The 26,422-nt window shown below is 36.0% G+C and overlaps 2 protein-coding genes across 2 annotated transcripts in view; both read left to right on the top strand.

Annotated features, from left to right (window-relative positions):
• ARF4 (ARF GTPase 4) overlaps window positions 1-26,422 on the top strand; it is a 1,077,785-nt gene that overhangs the window by 213,403 nt on the left and 837,960 nt on the right. The window lies entirely within an intron of this gene.
• Window positions 1-26,422, top strand: part of DNAH12 (dynein axonemal heavy chain 12) — a gene marked incomplete at both ends in the record, with an annotated part of 211,972 nt that overhangs the window by 167,150 nt on the left and 18,400 nt on the right. Inside the window, 7 exons of the mRNA XM_082848988.1 lie at window positions 3,080-3,294; window positions 4,001-4,193; window positions 5,490-5,682; window positions 9,778-9,950; window positions 14,647-14,787; window positions 19,847-20,005; window positions 20,178-20,322. Of these exons, the coding sequence (XP_082705114.1) occupies window positions 3,080-3,294; window positions 4,001-4,193; window positions 5,490-5,682; window positions 9,778-9,950; window positions 14,647-14,787; window positions 19,847-20,005; window positions 20,178-20,322 (1,219 nt within the window). The remainder of the gene's footprint in view (window positions 1-3,079; window positions 3,295-4,000; window positions 4,194-5,489; window positions 5,683-9,777; window positions 9,951-14,646; window positions 14,788-19,846; window positions 20,006-20,177; window positions 20,323-26,422) is intronic.

Here is a 26,422-nt window from a genome sequence, read left to right on the forward strand (position 1 = left end):
TGATCCCTGCCACAATCAAGATGCAATCAAGATGCAGATGCACAATCAAGATGCACAATCAAGATGCCACAATCAAGATGCCACAATCAAGATGCAGAACATTACCAACCATTTGAAGCTTTTAAATGGGAGGGATTACATGACTTTTTTTCTGTTTTTTAAAATAGAGATATAATTGATATAATTCTCACTTGTAATCAGAGTATTTAGATCAGTTATACTTAATGGAATTATTGATACATCTAGATTTAACTCTACTGTCTTACAAGTTCTTTTCTGTTTGTCTCATCTGTTCTTTGTTCCTTTTATCTTCTTTTTCCACCTGGCTTTGGATTAATTGAATTTTTTTATGATTCCATCTTATCTCCACTATTTGCTTGTTGGTTATATATTCCCTATTTTAAGTGTTTGCTCTAGAGTTTACAATACACATCTTTAGTTTCTGAATACTTTCAGATAGCAATATACTGCTACACATATAGTATAAGAATCTTTCAACAGTATAGTTCCAATGTCTCTCTCCTATTTATTGTGCTGTTATTGTATATTTTATTTTTCATATGTCATAAATCCCACAATACATTGTTACTATTTTTGCTTTAGACAGTAATTATGTTAGGGTGCTTAAATATAAGAAAAATGTCTTTTATGTTTATGTTCATTTTTTCCCCATTTTTGGACTTTTTGATTTTTTTTTTTTTTTTTTTTTGGCATTGTGGTGGCACGGCTTACAAGATCTTAGTTCCCTAACCAGAGGTTGAACCTGGGTCACAGCAGTGAAAGAACCAAGCCCTAACCACTGGGATGCCAGGGAATGCCCTTAGACTTCTTCATTTCTTTATGTTTCTATCTATTTTCATATTTCTTCTGCCTGACAAATATTTTTCAGCACTTCCTGAGTACAGGTCTATTGGCAATTAATTCATTTAGCTTTTTTTCTTTATTTCATCTTCATTTTGAAATATATTGTTTGCTGGGTTTAGAATTCTGAGTTGACAGCTTTTTGGATTCTTTTGGTTTTCCTTTTTTCCTTTAAAGATGTCACTCCATACCATGGAGTGCCACCAGGGAAGCCCCTTGCTTACTTTTTTTTTTTTTTTGCGGTACACGGGCCTCTCACTGTTGTGGACTCTCCGGTTGTGGAGCACAGGCTCCATACGCGAAGGCTCAGCGGCCCTGGCTCACAGGCCTAGCTGCTCCGCGGCATATAGGATCTTCCCGTCCCAGGGCACAAACCCGTGTCCTCTGCATCGGCAGGCGGACTCTCAACCACTGCGCCACCAGGGAAGCCCCCCCTTGCTTACTTTTTAACCACAATGAAAATACTTACTCTTCTGCTTTATTATCGTTTACTAATACAACACTGGCTACTGGCTACTTAACAGCAAAGCTTTGTTTTCCCCAAAATTACTACCTCTGTCAGAAGCATAGATTGATAATGCTTTTTTCTTCAGACTGCCCAAAGATCTCAAATGTAGATGAGCATTACTTTCATACCTACAGTCATGTACATACAGAATACAAATAACTTGGCGTGGTGTTATTTCTCTGATGGACACAACTCAATTTTCCAATTGTATTTGTAATACAGAAAGTTGTATTAAGTAGAAGTTGGATTTCTTTTAGAATAAACAGGATCTCTAATTATTGCATTACTGAGAACATTGATTTAGGTTTTACCAAGAATATTGATAGGCATTAAAAATCTTAATTGACAGAAATAGTTACTTTTTGCAGGGGAATGAACAAATACCATATTTTTCCAATAATAAGGATATGTAAGGAAGAAAAAATGTCCTTTAAACAGGGCCTTGAAAGGTACTAAAAGCATCTAGTCTAATTACTAGACAACTTTTAAGCAATTGTGTGCAAAATAACTTTCTCATTTCCGGAACACTTTTCCTCTGTTTGCTATGATAGCAAAAGTAAATTTTAACTAGTGTCTGTACTTTTTTGTGCTTTCAATAGGATTTCAGGACAGTTTGAGCAGAGAAAGAAAACAACCAGTCAGCTAGTATTGGATTGTTTTGTTTTTTGGAAAGGAAAGAAAATAAAAGAACAAAGTTATCTGGGAGTAGTTGATTAAAGAGCTTATTTTTAGGCAAAGGGAAAGGGGATTTTTATCCCTAGAAGCTGTTGAAACAGAAGGAGAATGGGAAAGGCAAAGTGACATGGAATGAAAACTCCCCTTTCTGTGCTTATATTTTTAAAAGATAATTTAATGCACTGTACTGAATATAAAAGGAACCTAAGACAGCATCATCACTGAAGAACAGGAAAGCACATCATATTTTGATTCTCTGAAACCATGAATCATATGTTCTTAAACAAAGTCTGTACCATACTTACATAGAAAAAATTCCTAAATAGATCTCAAATATATACTAAACTAAACTTGGAAACTTAGTTTATGGTTCTACTCATAACCTAAGGAAATCCGTTACAGGCTAGTGGATCTCTTATTTTAAGTTTTTATCAAATACGTAGGATTATTTTTTATATTATGTTAACAGATGACATGTATTAAAATTACCATGAAAACAGTATGTTATGTTGGAAAAAACACAGCTCTTTGTCCTACTTATGACATTGAACTAGTTTTTTAACCTTAGAACCTTGGGCAAAGTACTCCCTGAGACTGAATTTCTTCACTTCAAAAATAAATGAGGGGGGACTTCCCTGGTGGCACAGTGGTTGAGAGTCCGCCTGCTGATGCAGGGGACACGGGTTCGTGCCCCAGTCCAGGAAGAGCCCACATGCCGCGGAGCGGCTGGGCCCGTGAGCCATGGCCCCTGAGCCTGCGCGTCGGAGCCTGTGCTCCGCAACGGGAGAGGCCACAACAGTGGGAGGCCTGCGTACCGCAAAAACAAACAAACAAATAAATAAATAAATAAATGAGAATAAAACTCCTTTTCACTTTTTTCTCACAGGAATTTTGTGAAGCTTAATCCTGGTAATGTACGTGAAACACTTTGTATTTGTACAGATTGATGGTGATGTTTATTATGTAAATTATATAATTTTAAAGAAATCTCAACATCTATTTATTCCCCTCAGAATATTTCTTATTATATTCTAGGCCTTTAATGATTGACCCCCAGGGTCAAGCCAATAAATGGATCAAAAACTCTGAGAAAGAAAATCAGCTTAGTGTTATTAAGCTATCAGATTCAGACTATATGAGAACGCTGGAAAACTGTATTCAGTTTGGAACTCCACTTCTATTAGAAAATGTTGGTGAAGAACTGGATCCATCTTTGGAGCCTTTACTACTTAGACAAACTTTTAAACAAGGTAGAAATCAATTGATATTAGTTGGTAGAACTGAAAGGTGATTGGATTATCTCTGAGGCAAGAAAAGCACTACATATTTTAATAATAATGTTAACGCAGAACTTCTGTGTCGTTGTTATGCATGAAAGGAAATTTGGAACAAGTATCAGATTTTCTAAAGTAAATATCTTCATTGCCTTAATCACTGTTACCTAGACTGTTGTTCAGTAGAGAACATGAAGTTGAAGCCAGCCTGAAATTCCTTTATCTTGTGACCAAGGACCCCACAAAGTCCATTACTATGAATAGTAGTGGTTAATGTGGACCAGAGTTGACTTCAGGTAGACGTTGCCCACCATATATCTTTCTGCTTATAAAAATTTGATCTCTGTCAAGCTCTGTAAAGCTTTTAAGAGCTTTAGCAATATATAAATAATTTTGGAATCATTATTGAAAAGTAATGGAAGAAGTAAGATCAAAAGATATCTTGATTTAGAAGGCTCCATGACAACCAGAGAAAATGTCTTATAGTACCCCAGAATTAATGAGTCCTGCTGTATAATTGCTTACTTGCCTCTGTGTTATATGTGACTTTTGCAACACCTTTTTGTATTCTATTTGAAATTACTTTATGACTTTTTACTTGTAACCTAGGAAGGGCTTTAACAGGGGGGATGGGCTATGTAACTTTGGCTTATTTATTCTGCATTTTTTTTCTGAAATACAGGTGGCATTGATTGCATCAGACTTGGTGAGGTCATTATTGAGTATTCCTTTGATTTCAAGTTTTATATCACCACAAAGCTGAGGAATCCACACTATATGCCAGAGCTGGCTACAAAGCTATCTTTGCTCAATTTCATGATAACTCCAGAAGGACTTGAAGATCAATTACTAGGTATTGTTGTTGCAAAGGAGAGGTACGTGTTTTTTTAGATACTTCCATGGGGTATAGAGAGGAATATTTGTAGGCCATTAATACTTTTGTTATGTGATTATTTTGAAACCTTGTCAAAATTTTATATTTTGTCATTATAAATTAAATAAGTATTTAATTCTTTAAAATAGCCATTCTGTGACAAGTAAGTTATAAACCAACCATGTTATATTGGGCTTTTAGTATGGGTAGCAGGATTCAGGTGATATGCCATGAATTCTGACTTGTATCTGACTGTTTGAGCCAAAAAATTTCATCCCTAGGAATGTATGCTACAGACAAAATCAGAAATGTGTTCAAAGACATATACAGGATATTAATGAAATAAGAAAATACTTAGGACAAGAATGAAAAAGCAGGATACAAACCTATATATGGTAGGGGTAATATTTGTTTTTAAAAAGTTAATGCATGAATGGATATCCATATATACCAAAAAAAGATTGAGAAAGAATATTGACAGTGATAATCCTTAGGATTGGTAAGATTATGGATAATTCTTATTATTTTCTTTATACTTTATGTATTTTTCCATTGCTAGCATGTATTATTTTTTAAATGAGAAAAAATATTATGATACCTAGAAGGGCTACTAGTAAAGAATTGCTTCCTGAAGGAAACCTTTGATTCCACTTGAAGCTTAATATAACACTATCAAGTAGTCTATTACATGAAATCAACTTATAAGTGAAAATATGTACCGTGAAGTTCTTTTGTTATTTTCAGTGTTTATCCCACTTGCGCAGTATCCAAGACAGAACTATGTCGTAACATATTCTATAACATGGTGAATTATGTTATTTTGAAGTTTCATACCTTCATTGTTAAGATATAAGTGCGAGTTTTGTCTTTTACTTGAAGAGCCAGTTGTAGGATGAGTCATCTTTTCTGTCTCCTGTTGTAGAAGAGATGATGAAAATGGGACTGAATATGATTAAGCCAAGGAATAGATAAGAAATCTCATATTCTGAGTTTCTTTTCCAGTTCTTATTCTCACACAATGAGCTAAGCCATATGGATAAATTTAACATATTCTTAGACTTACTGTAGTATATGTTATTGCCACATTTTACATATATGTAATTAATGCTTTTTTTTGCTTGAATTTCTCAAATTATTATTTTCATGGGAGCATTTTTTTCTTAGGTTAGGATAAAGAGATTACTCCTCTTAATTTGTATTATATGTCTACAAAATTATTTAACTGTCTACAAAATTGGGATATCTAATATTTGGATAAAATACTACAAATTTAGACTAAATGTTTTTATCTTTTTAGACCAGAATTAGAAGAGGAACGAAATGCTCTTATTCTTCAGTCTGCAGCTAATAAGAAACAGCTAAAAGATATAGAGAAAAAAATTTTAGAAACATTATCATCTTCAGAAGGGAACATTTTAGAAGATGAAAGTGCAATTAAAGTCTTAGACTCTGCTAAATTGATGTCCAATGAGATAACAAAGAAACAGCAGGTAAAAAAAGAATCCTAGAAATTTTTAGATTCTTAAGAGTCCAATGTGCTCCCGCTCCCTAAGGAAAGTGCTATACTAGGCTTATGGGAAGAGGAAAAGAATTCATAAAATACCAAAAGATAGAAACTAATTTTAAACTCATAAGAGAATATCTTTCACTGTTGAATCATTCAAAACCTGGTGTCATCTCTGTGGCACCTATACACAGAAGAAATAAATTTGGAATGAAAAAAATTTTAAGCATACTTTTTATTATTGTGTAGGTAGGGTAAGCTAGTCAGGTTCATTCAAATTTTAATTGACTCTTCACCTAAAACTTAAGTTTGAGAATATGGCTTGCCTCTGTTCCTGGTTGGAACTTAAGATGTGTGAAGGTAATTGCTGGTTAATTGGACAGTAAGTGGTTCTAGGAACTAATAAGGATGATCTTCTAACATTGCCTTGTCTTTTTTCTGGGAGAGAGGTATGAGAGTTGGGAGTGGCAGGTAGAGGAAGGAAGACACATACAATAATGTACTTATTGCAAATTCATCTAACACAGCTAAATGATATTTTTATATTGCATCTTTTAAAAAATATAATCCTACAGTGTTATGGGTGGAAGAAGCCTTAGCTATTTGTCATCTTTAGCATTTCATAGTTGAGAAAAGTAGGGCCCAGAAAAAGTAGTTAAGGTCCAAGTTCACACAATGAAATGATAATACAGAATGACTTTAGTAGGCTAACTTTACTGATTTTCAGATCTTTCAATCCTCCTTGGCCCACCCAATGAATTAAACACATCTTAATATTGGCGTAATTAAAAAATAAAAAGAAACCTAATAGAAATTTCACTAGTTGCTTAGCATCCTTCTGTTCGCACCCTACCCCATGCACCCCAGTTTTGGGGTAGAGGATTTCCAAAAGGTCTAGGCACCTTTCCCCTTGGGATGGGTTTAGTTTTATATGAATGTGATGGTAATGACTCTCTCTAGCCAGGTGTACTGTTTTGTTTTGTGTTTGTGCTTTTCATTTCAGGAGAGCCAAAAGGAGTAGTGTCTTAGAGTAATATGCTGTGGTAGCCTCCCATCTGGGGGCCATGGCTGAGATATTCTATAATGTCTGCCTTACCAATTAATGTTCGTCAGAGCAGAACCCATTCCTCATTTTCCTCTCACCACAGTGTTTTTTCAAAGGGAAGAAAAGACAGGAAGCATTTATCAGCTTATTTCCTATTAGACTCAAAGAGGAAAGTAGATATCAATATTTATTGGTTCAAATACTTCATCTTACAAAAAGAGAGAAATTTAATCATAATATCTTTTTGACTGGGTCTCATTAATCATTACAAACATAATTTAGAATTCACTATATATTTTGATTTAAAACATGCTCTGTATCTGGCCCTGACTTTTATCCACCCACCTACCCAGATGTAAGATAAACCATCTTCAGAGCAAAGTGTTCCCACATAGTCTAAAACCTGCTTTTCCCTTTTATCCCAACCCATAAGATTAAATAAACACAAACAAAACTTTAAGAATTTGTTCTGGACTTCCCTGGTGGCGCAGTGGATAAGACTGCACACTCCCAATGCAGGGGGCCTGGGTTCGATCCCTGGTCAGGGAACTAGATCCCACATGCATGCTGCAACTAAGAGTTCACATGCCACAACTAAGACCCTGTGCAATTAAATAAATAAATATTAAAAAAAAAAAAAAGGATTTGTTCTGTAAGTTTCAAAGCCTTCCCTCCCTGCAAAAGTTGTCTTGATTGAAGTTTAGTCTTGTGGATTCTTGGAAAGTATAATATATATAAATAGCACAGCCCCGGAAATTTTTACAAATAATAAATTCTCCTCTTTTAACATCGTGTGCTCACAATGTTTATTTGTTAGAAAATGTCTTGTCCTTTGATTTTAGGCCATTAATGGTAATTAATCAAAACTCTGTCTTGAGTTTAGTGTTTCATACTAAGCAGCCAAGTATATATAAATATAACACTATTTATAAATACACTGCAGATTAAGCCTTGGAACCTGAGTTAAATTATTATTTACTCTTTAAAAATAATAACAATATTTGCTAAATGTTTTTGCTTACTGTTGCTGTTAATGGTAAATGGCATTTAGCTGAAAAAATTAAGGGTTAAATAACAGGAGGTTAAAATGAGAATACCAAGATTATGCTTTCTTTTGTAAAAATGTCATTAATTTCCATTGTTGATAACTTTGTTTCACTTATAGTCAAGTTTGAGGTTCAAACCTTACTTTTAATTATAGCTACACTGTAATTTGGGGGAAAGTTTGCTTGCAAGGAACAGAAACCTACTCAAATTAGCTTAAATAAAAAATATACAAGGGGATATTTTATTTTCCCAATTATAGGAAGTACATACAGGCCTCAGGAATTAATGGAAAGCATTAAGTTTCTATGCTCTTTGTCTCTCCCTTTCTCTAAGGTTGTGTCGTTCTCATATGTGCTTCTTTCTGCTCCATCTGGAGACCAATTTTTTCTGTAAAACTTTTATACTGTTCCTTCGTACGTTTATCTTGCACATAGAAACCAACTCTGATACCATTACCTTTTAGCACTAAGGCCAAGTACCACCTGATTTCAGTTTTTGATGCTCCTAAAGTTCTCATTCTCTGGCGGGAAAATTAATTAGCTTATTTTGGGTCTGGTTCTATCCCTCCCACCTGATTTAATCAGCTATAAACAGGATCATTCAATATAAACATGGTTACATAGGCACATTTATTCAAGAGAGTCTGTGGCTAGCATTTCCAAAGAAGGGAGAGAGAGTTGGAAAAATGCTCTACATGTTTTTCCTGTAGAATATCAACCTATCAGATTGAGTTGTCATTGGAAGGGCTGTTATCTTGGAGAAATTTTTTCATTTGGGGTTAAATAACTATACCCTTATTAAGCCCAGAAAAGTTAAAAAGTTGAGAATTTCACGGTAAAAAGGTATTCTTAATGTATCAAACCATCAGCCAACAAATATTTCTGAATTCCTACTTTGTCAGACTTTGTGCTGGGTTCTGGTACACATGTTGACACCTTAAGCCATACACACATGCACACTTGCTGTCTCTCTCCATCTCCCTCTCTATCTCTGACCTATTAAAATAAAAGAGGGTGAGTGACAATAATAGATACATGTCAGATGAAGGCAAAGAATAAGGAAAGATTGACAGTTTTGTATTCCTCAAATAAGAAAGAGATGATTGGTGGGTAGTTACACCTTCAATCTGTAAAGAGATTTTTCTTTCTTTTACCTCCCTTCTTTCCACCCTCTCTTCTTCTTCCCTCTCTCCCTAGTTCTTTCCTTCCTTCCTTTTCCTTTCTTTCTTTTTTAGACTCTTTTTTTGGCTGCGTTGGGTCTTAGTTGCAGCATGCAGGAGCTTCGCTGAGGCATGTGGGAGCTTTAGTTGCAATGCGTGGGCTCTTCATTGCGGCACATGGGCGTCTCTCTAGTTGTGTCATGCAGGGTTTCTTTTCTCTTCTCTAGTTGTGGCCCGCGGGCTCCAGAGCACCTGGGTTCTGTAGTTTGCGGCATGCAGGTGCTCTAGTTGAGGCGCACAGGCTCAGTAGTTGTGGTGCATGGGCTTAGTTGCCCTACGGCATGTGGGACCTTAGTTCCCGGACCAGGGATCGAACCAGTGTCCCCTGCATTGGAAGGCAGATTCTTTACCACTGGTCCACCAGGGTAGTCCCTCCCTTTCTTTTTTTTTTTTTTTTTTTTTTTTGTGGTACGCGGGCCTCTCACTGTTATGGCCTCTCCCGTTGCGGAGCACAGGCTCCGGATGCGCAGTCTCAGCGGCCATGGCTCACGGGCCCAGCTGCTCTGCGGCATGTGGGATCTTCCCGGACCAGGGCATGAACCTGTGTCCCCTGCATCGGCAGGCGGACTCTCAACCACTGCGCCACCAGGGAAGCCCCCTCCCTTTCTTTTTTTTATAGATTTTAGCATAGTAAAGCCCTTTGATGTAAACTATGCCTGTATAATTTTGTCATTAAGTTAGGGGATATTTTTAATATAAATTTCATTATATGAAAAATATATAATTAAAACATCTCCTATTTCTTAATCTTGATTTTTCTCTTCTTCTAGATTGCAGAAAAAACAGAACTCAAAATAGCAGAGTCTCGAGAAGGCTATAGACCTATTGCTAAACATTCATCAGTATTATTCTTTAGCATTGCAGACCTGGCTAACATTGATCCCATGTACCAGTACTCTCTCATCTGGTTTGTGAACCTTTATATCAACTCTATTCATGACAGGTAAACATTCTCTAGCTTCATTCATGCTCCCTAGGTTGGATTTTCACCATCCTTCCATTTAAAATATATAATTTTTTTCTTACTGTTTATATAATACATATTCACTATAGAACATTACAAAATATGGGAAAAGTGAAGGAAGGAAGGAAGGAAGAAGGGAGGGAAGGAAGGGGAAGAGGGAAGGAAAGAAGGATGGGAGGAAGGGAGGAAGGAAGGAAAGAAAGAAGGAAAAAGCAAGCAAGCAGGCCTCATTTCTATTTTAAGTTTTGTTTCACTTCTACTCAAGATTTAGGCATAGAGGGATTAGCTTTAGGTCTTTTTGCCCCTCTCTTTTGAATATTTTGATAAAGCACATGACCTATCTTTGCTAGCAACTCCAATATATCTTTCTCCAGCCTTGAGGTCTCTAAAAAATTTCAGCCCCACATTTCTAATCATTTGCTAGATATTTTCACTTTAACCAATTACTGAATGTACACAGATTTTGGAGTTAGACTGGAGTAAGCGATTAAATTTCAGTTCTGCCACATAATAGCTGCATGAATACAGGCAAGTCAGCTAACTTTTCTGTAATTGCCTCAATTTTTCTTATCTATAAAATAGGGATAATAATAATACCTACCTTTAAGAGTTGTTATGAGAATTAAAAAGATAATATTTATAGAGTATTTTTTAACAATATCTGGTATTTAGTAACTTGTTAAGTAGAATAAAAATATGATTTGAGCCTAGCATATGTGTTCTACATGGGCTCTTGGTAGAACAATCTTTCCTGAGTGATTGAAATCCCTAAACTTTCCCAGTTGGGATTTGGAATTTGAATTAACATACCCTACATGATGTAGGATGTTCAAGTTGAAGAATTGACATAAATGTCAATAATAGGTGTCAAGGATGTGAAGTCATCAGAACCCTCATACACTGTTGGTGGGATTGTAAAATAATGCATCCACTTTGGAAACATTTTTAGAAGTTCCTCAAAATATTAAACATAGATTTGCCGTATGATCTAGTATTTCCAGCAAATCTAGCAATTCTTGGGTATATACTAAAGAGAATTGGATGCATGTATTCACACAGAAACTTACAGTCTTTTTGTTTTTATATGCAAAAAACTATATTCAAAAGTTACTTGGGTTAGTTTTTCCTCCTTTAGTATGATGATGTTTGTTATTCACGTGAAATACAGTTAGGGTAATTTGTTTATTTTTATATTTCATTTTAGAGTTTCCCCCTTTTCCTTGTTGATTTTAATTATATTTTTGAGTACGTAAGCCATCAATATGACTCCAAAAGTAAATCCCATACAGAAGGTCTGCTCAGAGAAGTGTCACTACCCCCTCCCCTTCCATCCCATTCCCATGGATCCAAGTATTACTTTTTAAAAATTAAACTTTTAATTTTGAGATAATTGTAGATTCACATGCAATTATAAGAAAAAATGCAGCAATCCCATGTACTCTTTATGCAGTTTCCTCAATGGTGATGTTTTGAGAAACTGTAGTACAATATCACAACCAGAATATTGATGTTGACACAGTCAAGATACAGAGTACTTTCATCACCACAAGGATACCCATGTTGCCCTTTTATAGCCATATTCATCTTCCTCCCATTCTCATGCTGACCGTAACCCTTGGCAACCACTAATCTGTTCTCCATTTCTATAATTTTGTCACTTCAACAATGTTATATAAATGGAATCATACACTATGTAACTTTTGGGAATTGGCTTTTTTTCACCCAATATAATTCTCTGGGGATTCATTTAGATCGTTTACTCCTTTTTATTGCTGAGAGGATTTAATGATATTGATGTACTACAGTTTGTTTAATCATTCACTTATTACAGGACATCTGGGTTATTTCCAGGTTTTGGCTTTTACAAATAAAATTGCTATAAAATGCATGGACAGGTTTTTGTGTGAACATAAGTTTTCATTTCTCCAAGATAACTGCCCAGGAGTGCAGTTGCTGGGTCATGTGGTAGTTGCTTGTTTATTTTTTTTTAAGTAACTGCTAAACTTTCCTAGAATGGGTGTATCGTCTTAGATTCCCATAAGTATTACTGAAAAAATTGAACTAAAAAAATGAAAGCAACGTATTCTTATTGCAAAAGTTTTAAGCATGTAAGAGTATAAAGAAGAAAATAATTATTAGTCATAACCCATCCAGAAGTAATCACTTTTGTCCATATGTTTTCTTACTTTTCTTTTTTTTTTTTAACATATGGATCTTGATCTAGATTTTATGCTTCTTTGAGGCAGGTAAATGTTTCATAATTCTTTATCTCTTACAGTTCCCTCCCCAGCTTAGATTCTCACACTCATAGATATTCAGTAGGTGCTTTTTAATTAACTGATTGTTTTCAGTCATTTGGGAGTACAATAAGAAATTTAGAATTTTGAAAATAGAGAGATGGTGTAAACCATATTTCATTTTCTCATAGAATTATACCCCATTTTTAACATATAGCTTCATACGAAGTTGCACACACACAAAACTGTACAGGGAGGTCCCATGTACCCTTTACCCAGTTTCTCCAGTTCTTACATCTTTTTTTTTTCAGCTGAAGTGTAGTTAATGTACAATATTATGTTAGTCTCAGGTATACAACATAGTGAGTCAACATTTAAATACATTAAGAAATAATCACGACAATAAGTCTAGTAACCATCTGTCACCATACAAAAGTATTACAATATTATGGACTATATTCCTTATGCTATGTTGCATCCCATGTCTGATTTATTTTCTGACTGGAAATTTGTACCTCTTAATCCCCTTCACCTATATGGCCCCCACCCCATCCCCTCTGGCAACCACCAGTTTGCTCTCTGTATCTATAAATCTGTTTCTGTGTTGTTTTGTTTGTTCATTTGTTTTGTTTTTTAGATTCTACATATAAGAGAGATCATATGATATTTTTCTCTGACTTATTTCACTTAGCATATACACTCTAGTTCCTTCCATGTTGTTGCAAATGGCAAATTTTCTTTTTTTATGGCTAAGTATATGTTGTGTATATATACCACATCTTCTTTATTCAGTCATCTATTGATGGACACTTAAATTCCAATCAAAAAATGGGCAGAAGACCTAAATAGACATTTCTCCAAAGAAGACACACAGATGGCCAAAAGGCACATGAAAAGATGCTCAGCATCGCTAATTATAAGAGAAATGCAAATCAAAACTACAATGAGGTATCATCTCACACCAGTCAGAATGGCCATCATCAAAAAGTCTACAAATAATAAATGCTAGAGAGGGTGTGGAGAAAAAGGAACCCTCTTACACTGTTGGTGAGAATGTAAACTGGTACAGCCACTATGGAGAACAGTATGGAGGTTCCTTAAAAATCTTAAAATAGAACTACCATATGATCCTGCAATCCCACTCCTGGGCATATATCCAGAGAAAACCATAATTTGAAAAGATAATCAGCTCAGTACTTTGTGACCACCTAGAGGGGTGGGATAGGGAGGGTGGGAGGGAGACACAAGAGGGAGGAGATATGGGGATATATGTATATGTATAGCTGATTCACTTTGTTATAAAGCAGAAACTAACACACCATTGTAAAGCAATTATACTCCAATAAAGATGTTTAAAAAATCAATCAATATGATATACTACATTAATAAAAAGAAGAAAGAGAAAAAAAAAGATGCGGTATATATGTACAGTGGAATATTACTCAGCCATAAAAAAAGAATGAAATAATGCCATTTGCAGCAACATGGATGGACCTAGAGATTCTCATACTAAGTGAAGTATTCTAGACTGAGAAAGACAAATATGGCATCGCTTGTATCTGGAATCTAAACGAAAAAGACACAAATGAACTTATTTCCAAAACAGAGAGAGACAGACACAGAAAACAAATTTATGGTTACCAAAGGGGAAAACAGGAGTCAGGGGAGGGATACATTAGGAGACTGGGATTAACATATACACACTACTATGTATAAAATAGATAACCAACAAGGACATACTATATAACACAGGGAACTATACTCAATATTATATAATAACCTATAAGGGAAAAGAATCTGAAAAAGAATATATAGATTTATATGTATATATATAAATGTATAACTGAATCGCTGTGCTGTACACCTGAAATGTACACAATATTGTAAATCAACTATACTTCAATTAAAAAAAAATAATGTTGCAGTAAACATAGGGTGCATATATCTTTTTGAATTAGTGTTTTTGGAGTTTTGTGGTGGGTACATACCCAGAAGTAGCATTGCTGGATTGTATAGTAGTTCTATTTTTATTTTTTTGAGAAACCCCCATACTGTTTTTCATAGTGGGACTATGTACCAATTTACAATCCCACCAATAGTGCATGAGGGTTCCCTTCCAATGATAATATCTTATATAACTATAGTACAATATCACAACCAGGAAGTTCACACTGGTACAATCCAGAGCGCTTACTCAGATGTCACCATTTTTATTGGGCTGACCAAAAAGTTCTTTCGGGTATTTTCCTGAATAAACTTTTTGGTGAACCCAATATATGCATGTGTGTGTGTGTGTGTGTGTGTGTGTGTAGTTTCATATTTTTAACAGTGGTTATTTCGATAAAATAAAAACAACTTGTATGTTAATTCATATGTTACTTATTTTTTCTTAGTTTTACTTGACTCAATATATTTTCCTTTTTTTTTTAACCTTTCAGTAACAAATCCAAAATTTTGGAAAAGCGCCTACGATATTTAAATGACCACTTCACATACAACTTATATTGTAATATATGCCGATCACTGTTTGAGAAGGACAAGCTATTGTTTTCTTTTTTATTATGTGCCAATCTTCTTTTGTAAGTTACTTGCTTTTTCTTTCTTTTAAAAACTTGCCTGGGGCTTCCCTGGTGGCGCAGTGGTTGAGGGTCCGCCTGCCAATGCAGGGGACATGGGTTCGTGCCCCGGTCCGGGAAGATCCCACATGCCGTGGAGCAGCTAGGCCCGTGAGCCATGGCTCCTGAGCCTGCACGTCCGGAGCCTGTGCTCCGCAACGGGAGAGGCCACAACAGTGAGAGGCCCGCGTACTGCAAAAAAAAAAAAAACTTGCCTGGAAAACCTAATCAATGGCTTCTCACAGAAGGATATCATGTTTTAGCTCTGCATAATTCATGATTTTACTTGTACATTTCTCTATAGTAGTATTGGTGTTTTGATGTTTGATTTTTAAAATTTGGATCATACAGAAAAGCTCACAAAATGTTCAGGTACAGTTTGGTAAATTCGTACAAAGCAAAAATCTGCATAACTACCACTCAGATCAAGAAATAGAGTTTTCAGGGAATTCCCTGGCAGTCCAGCGCTTAGGACTCGGTGCTTTCACTGCTGGCCTGGTCAGGGAACTAAGATCCTGCAAGCCGTGTGGCGTGGCCAAAAAAAAAAAAGAAAGAGAGTTTTTAGATTGGCTTCTTTCACTTAATAACATGTATTTAAGATTCTTCTATGTCTTTTCATGGCTTGATTGTTCATTTCTTTTTAGCACTGAGTAATATTTCATTGTCTGGATGTACTGTAGTTTATCTATTCACCTACTGGAGGACATCTTGGTTGCTTGCAAGTTTTGAAAAGTATGAATAAAACTTCAGGTTTTTGTGTGCACATAAGTTTTTAACTTATTTGGCTAAATACTAAGAAGTGTGATTGCTGGATCATGGGTAAGAGTATGTTTAGTTTTATAAGAAACTGTATTCCAAGAGATTCCATGCAGCATCTCAGCATTTTTAGGAATCTTGGCTTGTGGTCCTTGATGTCCAGAATGTTGAAACTGACCCACACTCTGGAAAAAGCAAAAACTCGGGCCAGAACATATTGGGCAGGGGAAGGTGCTGAAGGAGCACCTTTATTTTCTCACTCATGGGACCATTAAAATATTAAAAGAGTTTTCTTCTTGACTAATATTTTCTCTGTGAAAATTACTTTGAAAATGGGTCCTAAGTGAAAGTCTAAATCCATTCTGCATCACATATCCCAGAAGAGGCTCAACAAGCATATAGGTTACATTCCTTAATCCATTGCATTCTACCAGCAATGAATGAGAGTTCCTGTTGCTTCACAACCTTGCCAGCATTTGGTCTTGTCAGTGTTCTGGATTTCACCATTCTAATAGATGCGTAGTGTAATCTTGTTTTAATTTGCAATTCACTAATGATATATAATATTGAAAATATTTTCATTTGCTTATTTGGTATCTTTATATCATTTTTGGTGAAGCATCTGTTAGGTCTTTTGTCCATTTATTAATCAGTTTGGTTGTTCATCTTTTGTTGTTGAGTTGGATGACAGTCCTTTATCAGATACATCTTTGGGAAATATTTTCTCCTAGTGTGTAGCTTGCCTTCTTATTCTCTGTCTTTTGCAGAGCAAATGTTTTAAATTTTAATGAAGTCCACTTCATCAATTCTTTTTTTCATGGATTGTGCCTTTGGTGTTGTATCTAAAAAGTTATTGCCATACCTAAAACCTCCTAGATTTTTTCCTATGTTATCTTCTAGGAATTTTATAGTTTTGCATTTTACATTTAGGTCTATGATCCATTTTGAGTAAATTTTTGTGAAGTGTGTGCGTGTGTGTTTATATATATTTGTTTATGTTTTTCTTATTTTCCTTTCTTACACAAAGGGAATACACTGTAAATGTTCTTGTGCACCTTTTTCTATTAATATAAATGTAAGTCACTCAATAGAGATAGCCTCTTTTTTTCAGCTTTATTAGGTGTAATTGCCACATTATGCAATTCCCCCATTGTAAGAATACAGTTAGATGATTTTTAGTACATTTATATAATTGTGCAACCATCACCAAAATCCAGTTTTAGAACACTTCCATCATCCCCAGAAGTTTCCTTTTGCCAGTTTATTCAATTCCTGCTCTTGCTTCCAGCCCCAGGTAATACTGATCTGCTTTTTGTCTCTATAGTTATTCCTGTTCCAGAAATTTTATGAGTGAGACATTGCATGGCCCAGAATATGATCCATCTTTGTAAATGTTCTATGTACTCTTGGAAAGAATGTATATTTTGCTGTTCTTGGGTGGAATGTTCTAAAATGTCAAGGAGGTCAAGATGGTCCATATATCATCTATATCTTTATTGATTTTCTATCTACTTGTTCAGTTATAGAGAGAGAGTTGGAATCTCTAACTATAGAGACTTTTCCTTGCAGTTCTATCAATATTACTGTGTGTTTTGATGCTGTTATTAGATGTATAAATGTTTAGGACTGTTATGTCCTCTTAATAAATTGACTTGACTTTTCAAAATCCCTGGTAATATTTATTGCTCTGAAATCTACTTTGTATGATATTATTGTAGCCCCTCCAGCTTTCTTTTGAATAGTGTTAGCATGGTATATATTTTTCCATACTTTTACTTTTAACCTATTTGTTTTATATTTAAACTATGTCTATAGACAGCATGTAATTAGGTCTTACTTGTTTTATCCAATCTGATAATCACTACCTTTAATGAAATTGTTTAGACTATTTACATTTAATGAGATAATAGAGTTATGTTTAAATCTACCATCTTATGATTTATTTTGTTTTGCCCATCTTTTCTTTGTTGCATGTTTCCTCATTTTCTATTTTTTTGGGAACTTAGTGTCTGTTTTATTTATTTTTTTAACCTGTGGGTTTTATTTTTATTTACATAACAGGTTCTCATTAGTTATCTGTTTTATACATATTAATGTATACATGTCAATCCCAATCTCCCAATTCATCCCACCCCCCTTCCCCCCTTGGTGTCCATACATGTGTTCTCTATGCCTGTGTGTCTATTTCTGCCTTGCAAACTGGTGCATCTGTACCATTTTTCTAGATTCTACATATATATGTTAATATACGATATTTCTTTTTCTCTTTCTGACTTACTTCACTCTGTATGACAGTCTCTAGGCTCATCCACGTCTCTATAAATCTATTTTTCTTTAAATTGAGTATTTTTATGATTCCATTTTATCTCCTTTGTTGGTTTATTAGCTATAATTTTATGTTTTATTATTTTAGTGATTTGTTTAGGGTTATAGTATACCTTTGAACTTATAGTCTATCTTCAGGTAAAATTATACTACTTCATATATATATAAGAACTGAAAACAATATACTTTTAACTTTCCCCTCATAGCTTTTGTTTTATTGTCATACATTTTACTTGTATATATGTTATAAAGCCCACAGCATGTTGTTATTTTGCTATAGTCAATTACTTTTTAAAAGAGACATAAGTAACAGAAAAATGTCTTTTATGTTTATCTACTAGTTACCATTTCTGATGCTCTTTATTCTTTTTTGTTGATTCAAATTTCCATCTACCTGAAATTTCCTTGAACATTTCTTATAGTGTAGGTCTACTGGTAATGCATACTTTCAATTTCTGTAAATCTGAGAAAAAGTCAGTGAATTTTTCTTTCAGATTTTAATTTTTTATCTCTAGAAGTTTCATTTGGTTATTTTTTATTTTGCCCACTTCTCTCTTCATTATGTTCATGTTTCACTTTCACTCCTTCAGCATGTTTATAATAGCTCTTTTAGCATTCTTATCTGCTTGTTATATCATCTCTATCACTTCTACATCGCATCTATGTACTGACTTTTCTCCTGGTTATGGATGTTGTGAATTTTACATTGGTAAGTGCTGGGTCTTTTTTTTTTTTTTTAACATCTTTATTGGAGTATAATTGCTTTACAATGGTGTGTTAGTTTCTGCTTTATAACAAAGTGAATCAGTTATACATATACATATGTTCCCATATCTCTTCCCTCTTGCGTCTCCCTCCCTCCCACCCTCCCTATCCCATCCCTCTAGGTGGTCACAAACCACCTAGCTGATCTCCCTGTGTTATGTGGCTACTTCCCACAGCTATCTATTTTACCTTTGGTAATGTATATGTGTCCATTGCCACTCTCACTTTCACAGCTTACCCTTCCCCCTCCCCATATGTTCAAGTCCATGCTCTAGTAGGTCTGTGTCTTTATTCCTGTCTTACCCCTAGGTTCTTCATGACCTTTTTTTTTTTTCTTAGATTCCATATATGATTATAGATTTCTTAGATTCCATATGTTAGCATACGGTATTTGTTTTTCTCTCTTTTCTTAATTGCTTTAAAGAGCACTAGACTTTACTTTTGCAGGTACTTAAATTATACTGAATTCATTTGACCTCTTCAAGTCTTATTTTTAAGATTTCTTATGACAGTTTTAGAGTAGACTTTATTCTACAGCTAGGTTAGCTTCACTACTAAAGTATCTCCAGTGTCACCACTGAACTCCTCTGGTGTTCAATAAAGATTCAACTCTAGTTGGTAATAACTCATATATTCACTCCTGTGTGAGCTCTGGTAGCTACTTAGTTTGCAGCTCCCCAGATATTCTTTGCCTGTCCTCCTGGGGTTTTACCCTACTCATACATAACTCAGCATTTAGCAATAGAATAAAAAGGATTTCTATGCAGATTTCTGGAGCTCCTCATCCATGTATCTTCCTCCCTTCTGGTACTCTGCCCACAAATTGCAGCCACCTTAGCCTTCCTTAACTCTGATCTCTGTCTCTTCAACTCAGCAGTACTCTTAGATTCTGATTTGATTACCCTCTTGCTTTGTAGTCTGAAAAGTGCCTCCTGGCGGTTAGCTGAGGCAATCATGGGGATCACCTTGTCTCCCTTTTTTTCATGGCCCACAGTCCTGCACTAGCTATTATAATTTCTAAAAACAATTGTTTCTTTTATTTTTTTTCCAGTTCCTAGTTGTTTATAGCAGTAGGGTAGGTCAGTTCTGATTGTTTTATCCAGGCTATATAAGCAGAAATTGACTTCATTCAATTTTAAAACAACAATTTACAGCAGTCCTTATTTTGGGAACACAGGGCAAAGAAAGAGATTGAATACCAGGAACTGATGTTTCTTTTAACTGGAGGTGTAAGTCTTAAGAGTTCTGAGAAAAATCCTGATCCAACTTGGCTACAGGATAAAAGCTGGGAGGAAATCTGTCGTGCAAGTGAATTTCCTGCGTTCAAAGGACTCAGGTAATTGTTTAAACACAATGACTTAGCATTGAATAGTAATGGGTAAATTTGTAATCTAGTGATTTTAAAAAAATATTTCTATAGCTGTCTTGATTCATCTCCTCATTCAACAATCTCTTTTTTAAATTTTTTCCCAATGAAAGGATAATCATTAAGCTTTTCTTTCCATTAGGAATCATTTTTGTGACAATATAGCTGAATGGCGGGAGATCTACGATAGTAAAGAGCCACACAATGCTAAATTTCCAGCACCAATGGATACAAGGCTAAATGAACTACAGAAAATCATAATTCTTCGGTGCTTAAGACCTGATAAGGTAAAAGACAAATGTGTTCTATTTGGAACCCAGATAATTTGCCATTTATGAAGTACTAGGTTTAAAGTTATTGTTATTTGGTACTTTAACCTTTATTTCAGATGCTCACGTGGGTTCATTGAGTTCCTTGGATCTGTAGGTTTATAGTTTTCCTCAACTTGAGAAAAACTTTGGCCATTATTTCTTCAAATACTTTTTTCCCATGATTCCAATTAAATATACGTTAGACTGCTTGATATTATACCATAGGTGACTGATACGCTGTTAATTATTTTAAAATCCTTTGTATCACTGTACTTCAGTTTGGACAGTTTCTATTGCTATCTTTAAATTTGGTGATTTCTTCTTTTGTAGTGTCTAATCTGCTATTAATTCCATCCAATTAATTTTTGTTTCAGCAACTGTATATTTCATTTACAGAATGTTCATTTTGTTCTTTTTTATATATTCTATTTCTTCTTTCATTCTGTTTATACTTTTCTTTAAATACTTGAAAACAGTTATAATAACTGTTTTTAAATCCTTGACTGCTAATTCCATCATTTCTGGATCTGTTTCTATTGACTGACTTTACTCTTGGTTATAGATTATATTTTCCCACATCCTGGCATGCCCAGTAATGTTTGATTGGATGCTCAACATTGTTTATGATTTTGATTTTGTCATCTTCCTTTAAAGATTGTTGACTTTTGTTCTGCTGGTTCAGGATTAGCAAACAACACCTCTGGGCCAAATCTAGCCAGTGACCTATTTTTGTCCAGCCCATGAACTGTAAATGATTTTTGCATTTTAAAGCGTTGTTTTAAAGAAAAATAATAGGGCTTCCCTGGTGGCACAGTGGTTAAGAGTCTGCCTACCAATGCAGGGGACATGGGTTCGAGCCTTGGTCTGGGAAGATCCCACATGCCGCAGAGCAACTAAGTCCGTGCACCACAACTACTGAGCCTGCACTCTAGAGCCCATAAGCCACAACTACTGAGCCCACATGCCACAACTCCTGAAGCCTGCACGCCTAGAGCCCATGCTCCGCAACAAGAGAAGCCACCGCAATGAGAAGCCCATGTGCAGCAATGAAGATCCAATGCAGCCAAAAATAAATAAAATAAGTAAATTTAAAAAAGAAAAGGAAAAGAATAAGCAGCAGAAATTGTATGTGGCCCACAACACCTAAAATATTTACTATCTAGCTCTCTATAGAAAAGGTTTACCTACCCCTTTGACTATACAGTTAAATTCAGATTGCTCCTTTCAAGATTGTTTTAAGATTTGTTAGCGCAGGTATAGAATAGCCTTTACTCCATGGATAGTTTAGTTCCATGGCTAAAGTGTGGTCCTTCTAGGGCCTTTACTGAATGCCCCAAGTGATCACCAAGGACTCTCCATTGTGGCTACTGGGAACTTGAATGATTCCCAGCCTTTCATGAACTCTGGTAGCTCCTCATATCCCAAGTTCACAGCTCCCCAGTCACTCTTTGCTTGGCCTATGTATACATACCATGGTGTTCAGCAAAGATAGAAGGACAATATTATGCAGATTTCTGAGCTCTTTCTCTGGATACTTCCCTTCAGATTTGAACTCTGAAACTTCCAGCAGCCTGAGCCTCCTTGAACTCTGATGCCTGTCTTCCCAATTCAGCAACACTGTGTTGTACCACTTTCAGTTGCTCTCCTTGTTCCACAGTCTGGAATGTATCTCCCAGAGGAAAGTCAAGGGGATAATAGGTCTCACCTTGTTTGTTTCTTTTTTTTATCAGGAATCACTGTCCTGTACCACCTATTGTCTGAACAGCCTTATGTCTGAAAATGGCTGTTTCATTAATATTGCCCATTTTTTAGTTCTTTATGGCAAGAAGGTAAATCTGGTCCATTTCCTCAATATTGACTAGAAGCAGAAGACAGTAGAAAATCTTGAATGTGTCATAATTTTATTAGTTCAAACAAGCACAAAAATCTTTCTTTAGGTGAAATAAATAGGCTGATACCAATTTTCATACACTCGAGAAAAGTGTTATAGTGTTACGAAAGGAAAAATTTTAAACAAAAAACTAAAAGCTAACTTATAAATACTACCAAATGTAAAGTAGATAGCTAGTGGGAAGCAGCCGCATAGCACAGCGAGATCAGCTCTGTGCTTTGTGACCACCTAGAGGGGTGGGATAGGGAGGGGGTGAGGGAGACGCAAGAGGGAAGAGATATGGGGATATATGTATATGTATAGCTGATTCACTTCGTTATAAAGCAGAAACTAAGACACCATTGTAAAGCAATTATACTCCAATAAAGATGTTTAAAAAAACCCAAAAAAACTAAAAGCTATGCTTATATATGTAGCTTAAAACTTTGAGTAAGTCACTTCACCTTTCTGAGTTCCAGTTACAACCACATATAAAATGAAGATATTGAAAGTGATTGCAATGGTCCTGTCTTTTCTTTTTCCTTTTTTTTTTTTTTACATTTTTTTCACAAGGAGCATTATCTAATGCTTCATTCAGTCTCTGAGTAGGTTCAAACAGAGGCCTATATAATTACGTGACTTCTGAGTCTTTCTCCTTACTCTAACTCCCAAAGCCCTTTGTACATTATTAAAATGTACCTCATTCTTTCCTACCTTATAGTTGTATGTATATATATATATATGTTCCTTTCACTAGAAAATAAGTCCCTTGAAGGCCAAAACAGTGCTTTATTCATTATTTTATCACAAGTAGCTTCCCTTGTTCATGGTAAACTTAGGAATGAGTAGCTCTGCATCTGGGAAACCCCTGCCTATTTGCATTCCACAGAATGGCTCTCTGATGACCAGTGGAGATGTTGTATCAGTACCACGTGTGGGGTTACTGCTTTGTCTGCCATGCTTGGGATCCTGTGCTTAAACACCACACTGACCACACTGGAATACAAAATAATTGTCTGTCTACTTGGTAGGGTCTCCCACTGGACTCTGAGCTTCTTGAGGTCAGGACGCATGTCTTATTTTGTTCAATATCTCCAAGACTTAAAGCAGTACCTGGCAGATGGTTGGACATCTCAGTAAATATCTGTGAGTTGAGTTGAATTTAATTGCATTAAACCAAATTCAGTTAAAGTCTGTGTTGGTCAGGATTCTCCAGAGAAACAGAATCAGTAGGATTCTGATGATTTTAAGGAATTGGCTCACATGATTGTGAGAAGCTGGCAAGTCCAAAATCTGCAGGCTGCAGACCCAGGGAAGAGCTGATGTTGCAGCTTGAGTCCAAAGGTGGTCTACTGACAGAATTCCCTCTTCCTCAGTAGAAATTGGTCTTTTTTTCTCTTAAGGCCTTCAACTGATTGAATGAGGCCGAATCACATTATGGAGAGTAATCTACTTTACTCAAAGTCTACTGATTTAAATGTTAATCTTATTTTAAAAATACCTTAACAGGTATTTAGATACTGTGCCCTAGCCAAGCTGGCACATAAAATTAATCCTCACAAAGCCCATATCCAGGTCTGTTTAAGTCTCCATAATTTCTAGAGTATCTTACATGAAGGATTAAAATATATATTTTAATATTATAGAAAAGTCTTATGACTTCTTCTCATGTTAAATTACTGGAACAAGATACTTTTTCTATAGAAAACTATCATACTCGATTGCAGTTGCATCATGTCAGGGAGCATTGCCCCTGGCCAGTGTGTAGGGTAATGCGGAGCAAGGTCTCTGTGTCCTCAGCAGCTCCCTTTCCTTAAAAATGTATACTGAAGATCTCCTGTGCTAGGTGGAAACTCTACATGGTGTTAATGGTAAAAGGATGAAAAAGATTTCATCATTGCTCATGTGTAGTTATTAAAGAAAGAAATAAAAAGCTGCTATGTCATTGTGAGCTCTTTATTAAAAAAAAACCTTCAGGAGCCTGTCAATACCTGTAGAATAATGACAAAAGTACAGCTTTGCAGTCTATTACCTTGGCTAATCAGACCTCTTTTCAGCTTGAAACTTCTATTTAAAACTACAGAATTGCTCACAACTACAGTAAATTACCCATATAGAAGCCCCTATCCTTCCTCCCCATGTATTCCACAAACCTTCCGGGACCAAAGAAGCCTGTGATGATCACTCCTCTCTCCATCAAATTCCTACACATTCCCTTTAGAAAGTCCTTTGGCATTTAGAAGATAATGTCTGATACCTCTTTGTACTGATTTTTCTGCTGGTAATATTGATGAACAGCATTCTTTTATTTTTAATTAATTTTAATATAATTTACAAATACGTCACATCTTCCTGTGTTTCAAAACTGATGCACTGTTTTAAATTACATGAATATATGAATATGATGAAAAGTGTGCCTCCAGACTCCATCTCTCAGTCATTCATCATCCTTCCTCTCAAGTAGTTAATGTTATCTGCTTCTTGTTGTCCTTTTATACACATATAAATGTACATACATATAAATTCTTTTTCCATTTATTTTCAACAGAAACGGTAGCGTCCACTGTTTTGCATATTGCTTTTTTTTGTGTGTGTGTGTTTTTTTTTTTTTTTTTTTTTGCGGTACGCGGGCCCCCCACTGCTGTGGCCTCTCCCGCTGCGGAGCACAGGCTCCGGACGCACAGGCTCAGCGTCCATGGCTCACGGGCCCAGCCGCTCCGCGGCATGTGGGATCCTCCCGGACCGGGGCACGAACCCACGTCCCCTGCATCGGCAGGCGGACTCTCAACCACTGCGCCACCAGGGAATCCCCATATTGCTTTTTTCTCTACTAATTCACAAATAGTGTTCTCTTTCTTTTTTTTTACAATTGCATGGTATTCCATTGTATGAGTGTACAATAATTTCTTTAGCCAGTTCCTACTGATGGATCTTTATAATATTTATATATTATTTATTATAAAAATGCTGCAATGAATAACCTTATTCAAAAGTCATTTCTCACATGTGCAACTATATATCAGAATAAATTCCTAGGAACAAAATTGCTATGTCAGTGGATTTGCCCTCTGTAATTTTATGGATACTTTCAAATTGTCCTCCATGAAAGTTATACCAGATTGCTCTTCCTCAGCAGTATATGAAAATATCTGTTTACCTGTACTTTTGCCCACCCAGTATGTTGCCAAACTTTAAAAAAAAATATTTATTTATTTATTTATTTATTTATTTTTGGCTGTGTTGGGTCTTCGTTGCTGCATGCAGACTTTCTCTAGTTGCGGCAGGCAGGGGCTACTCTTCATTGCAGTGCACGGGCTTCTCATTATGGTGGCTTCTCTTGTTGTGGAGCAGGGGCTCTAGGCATGTGGGCTTCTGTAGTCGTGGCACATGGGCTCAGTAGTTGTGGCTCATGGGCTCTAGAGCGCAGGCTCAGTAGTTGTTGTGCGTGGGCTTAGTTGCTCCACGGCATGTGGGATCTTTCCAGACCAGGGCTCAAACCCGTGTCCCCTCTATTGGCAGGCGGATTCTTAACCACTGCACCACCAGGGAAGCCCTGTTTGCCAAACTTTTGGATCTTTGCCAATCTGTGCAGAGGGGTTGAGGATTCTGGGGCTGATCGAGGTGGCAGTAACGCACATGAGTTTCATTAGATGTTACTTTGACAGGTTTGTTTGTTGGGGAGGAAGAAATCCCTCATAGCAGGTGTCTGTCCAGAGGCTGGGAGTGAGGGGAGGTCCACAACTCCAAAGGAGAGGGGAAGGCAAGGGAATTCCTAATGGAGAGGGGACTTGTGTGGTGTCTGGACGACATTATTCATCAGCATGGCGGCTGAGAGTCTCTGTGTCAGAGCTCTGAAGGGCAGCAGTGGCTTGGGGTCTTTATATCCTGGGGCTTATCTTTTTATGGCTAGCAGACGTTGGGTGAAAAGTAGGCAGACTCTAAATGGTTAAAAATCTGCTTATTTGGGCTATGTTTAAAACAGTTGAATATGTAACATTTTGAGTTTGGTGCCAGTGGCCTTTTGAGCTAACAGGTTTTAGCCTACTGTGAAAAATAAACAATCCAGCGGTATATACACACAGGCTATCTTTGTCCCATTTATATAACAAGCTGATGGTGAAAAATGGTATCTAAGTAAAATTATAATTTGTATTTTTCTTATTTATAAGTATTAGGGTATAGACAAAGCTGCTGTAACAAAGGGAC

The sequence above is a fragment of the Leucopleurus acutus genome, assembly GCF_964270905.1.
Source record: "Leucopleurus acutus genome assembly, chromosome: 10".
In the NCBI taxonomy this organism is placed as follows: Eukaryota; Metazoa; Chordata; class Mammalia; order Artiodactyla; family Delphinidae; genus Leucopleurus; species Leucopleurus acutus.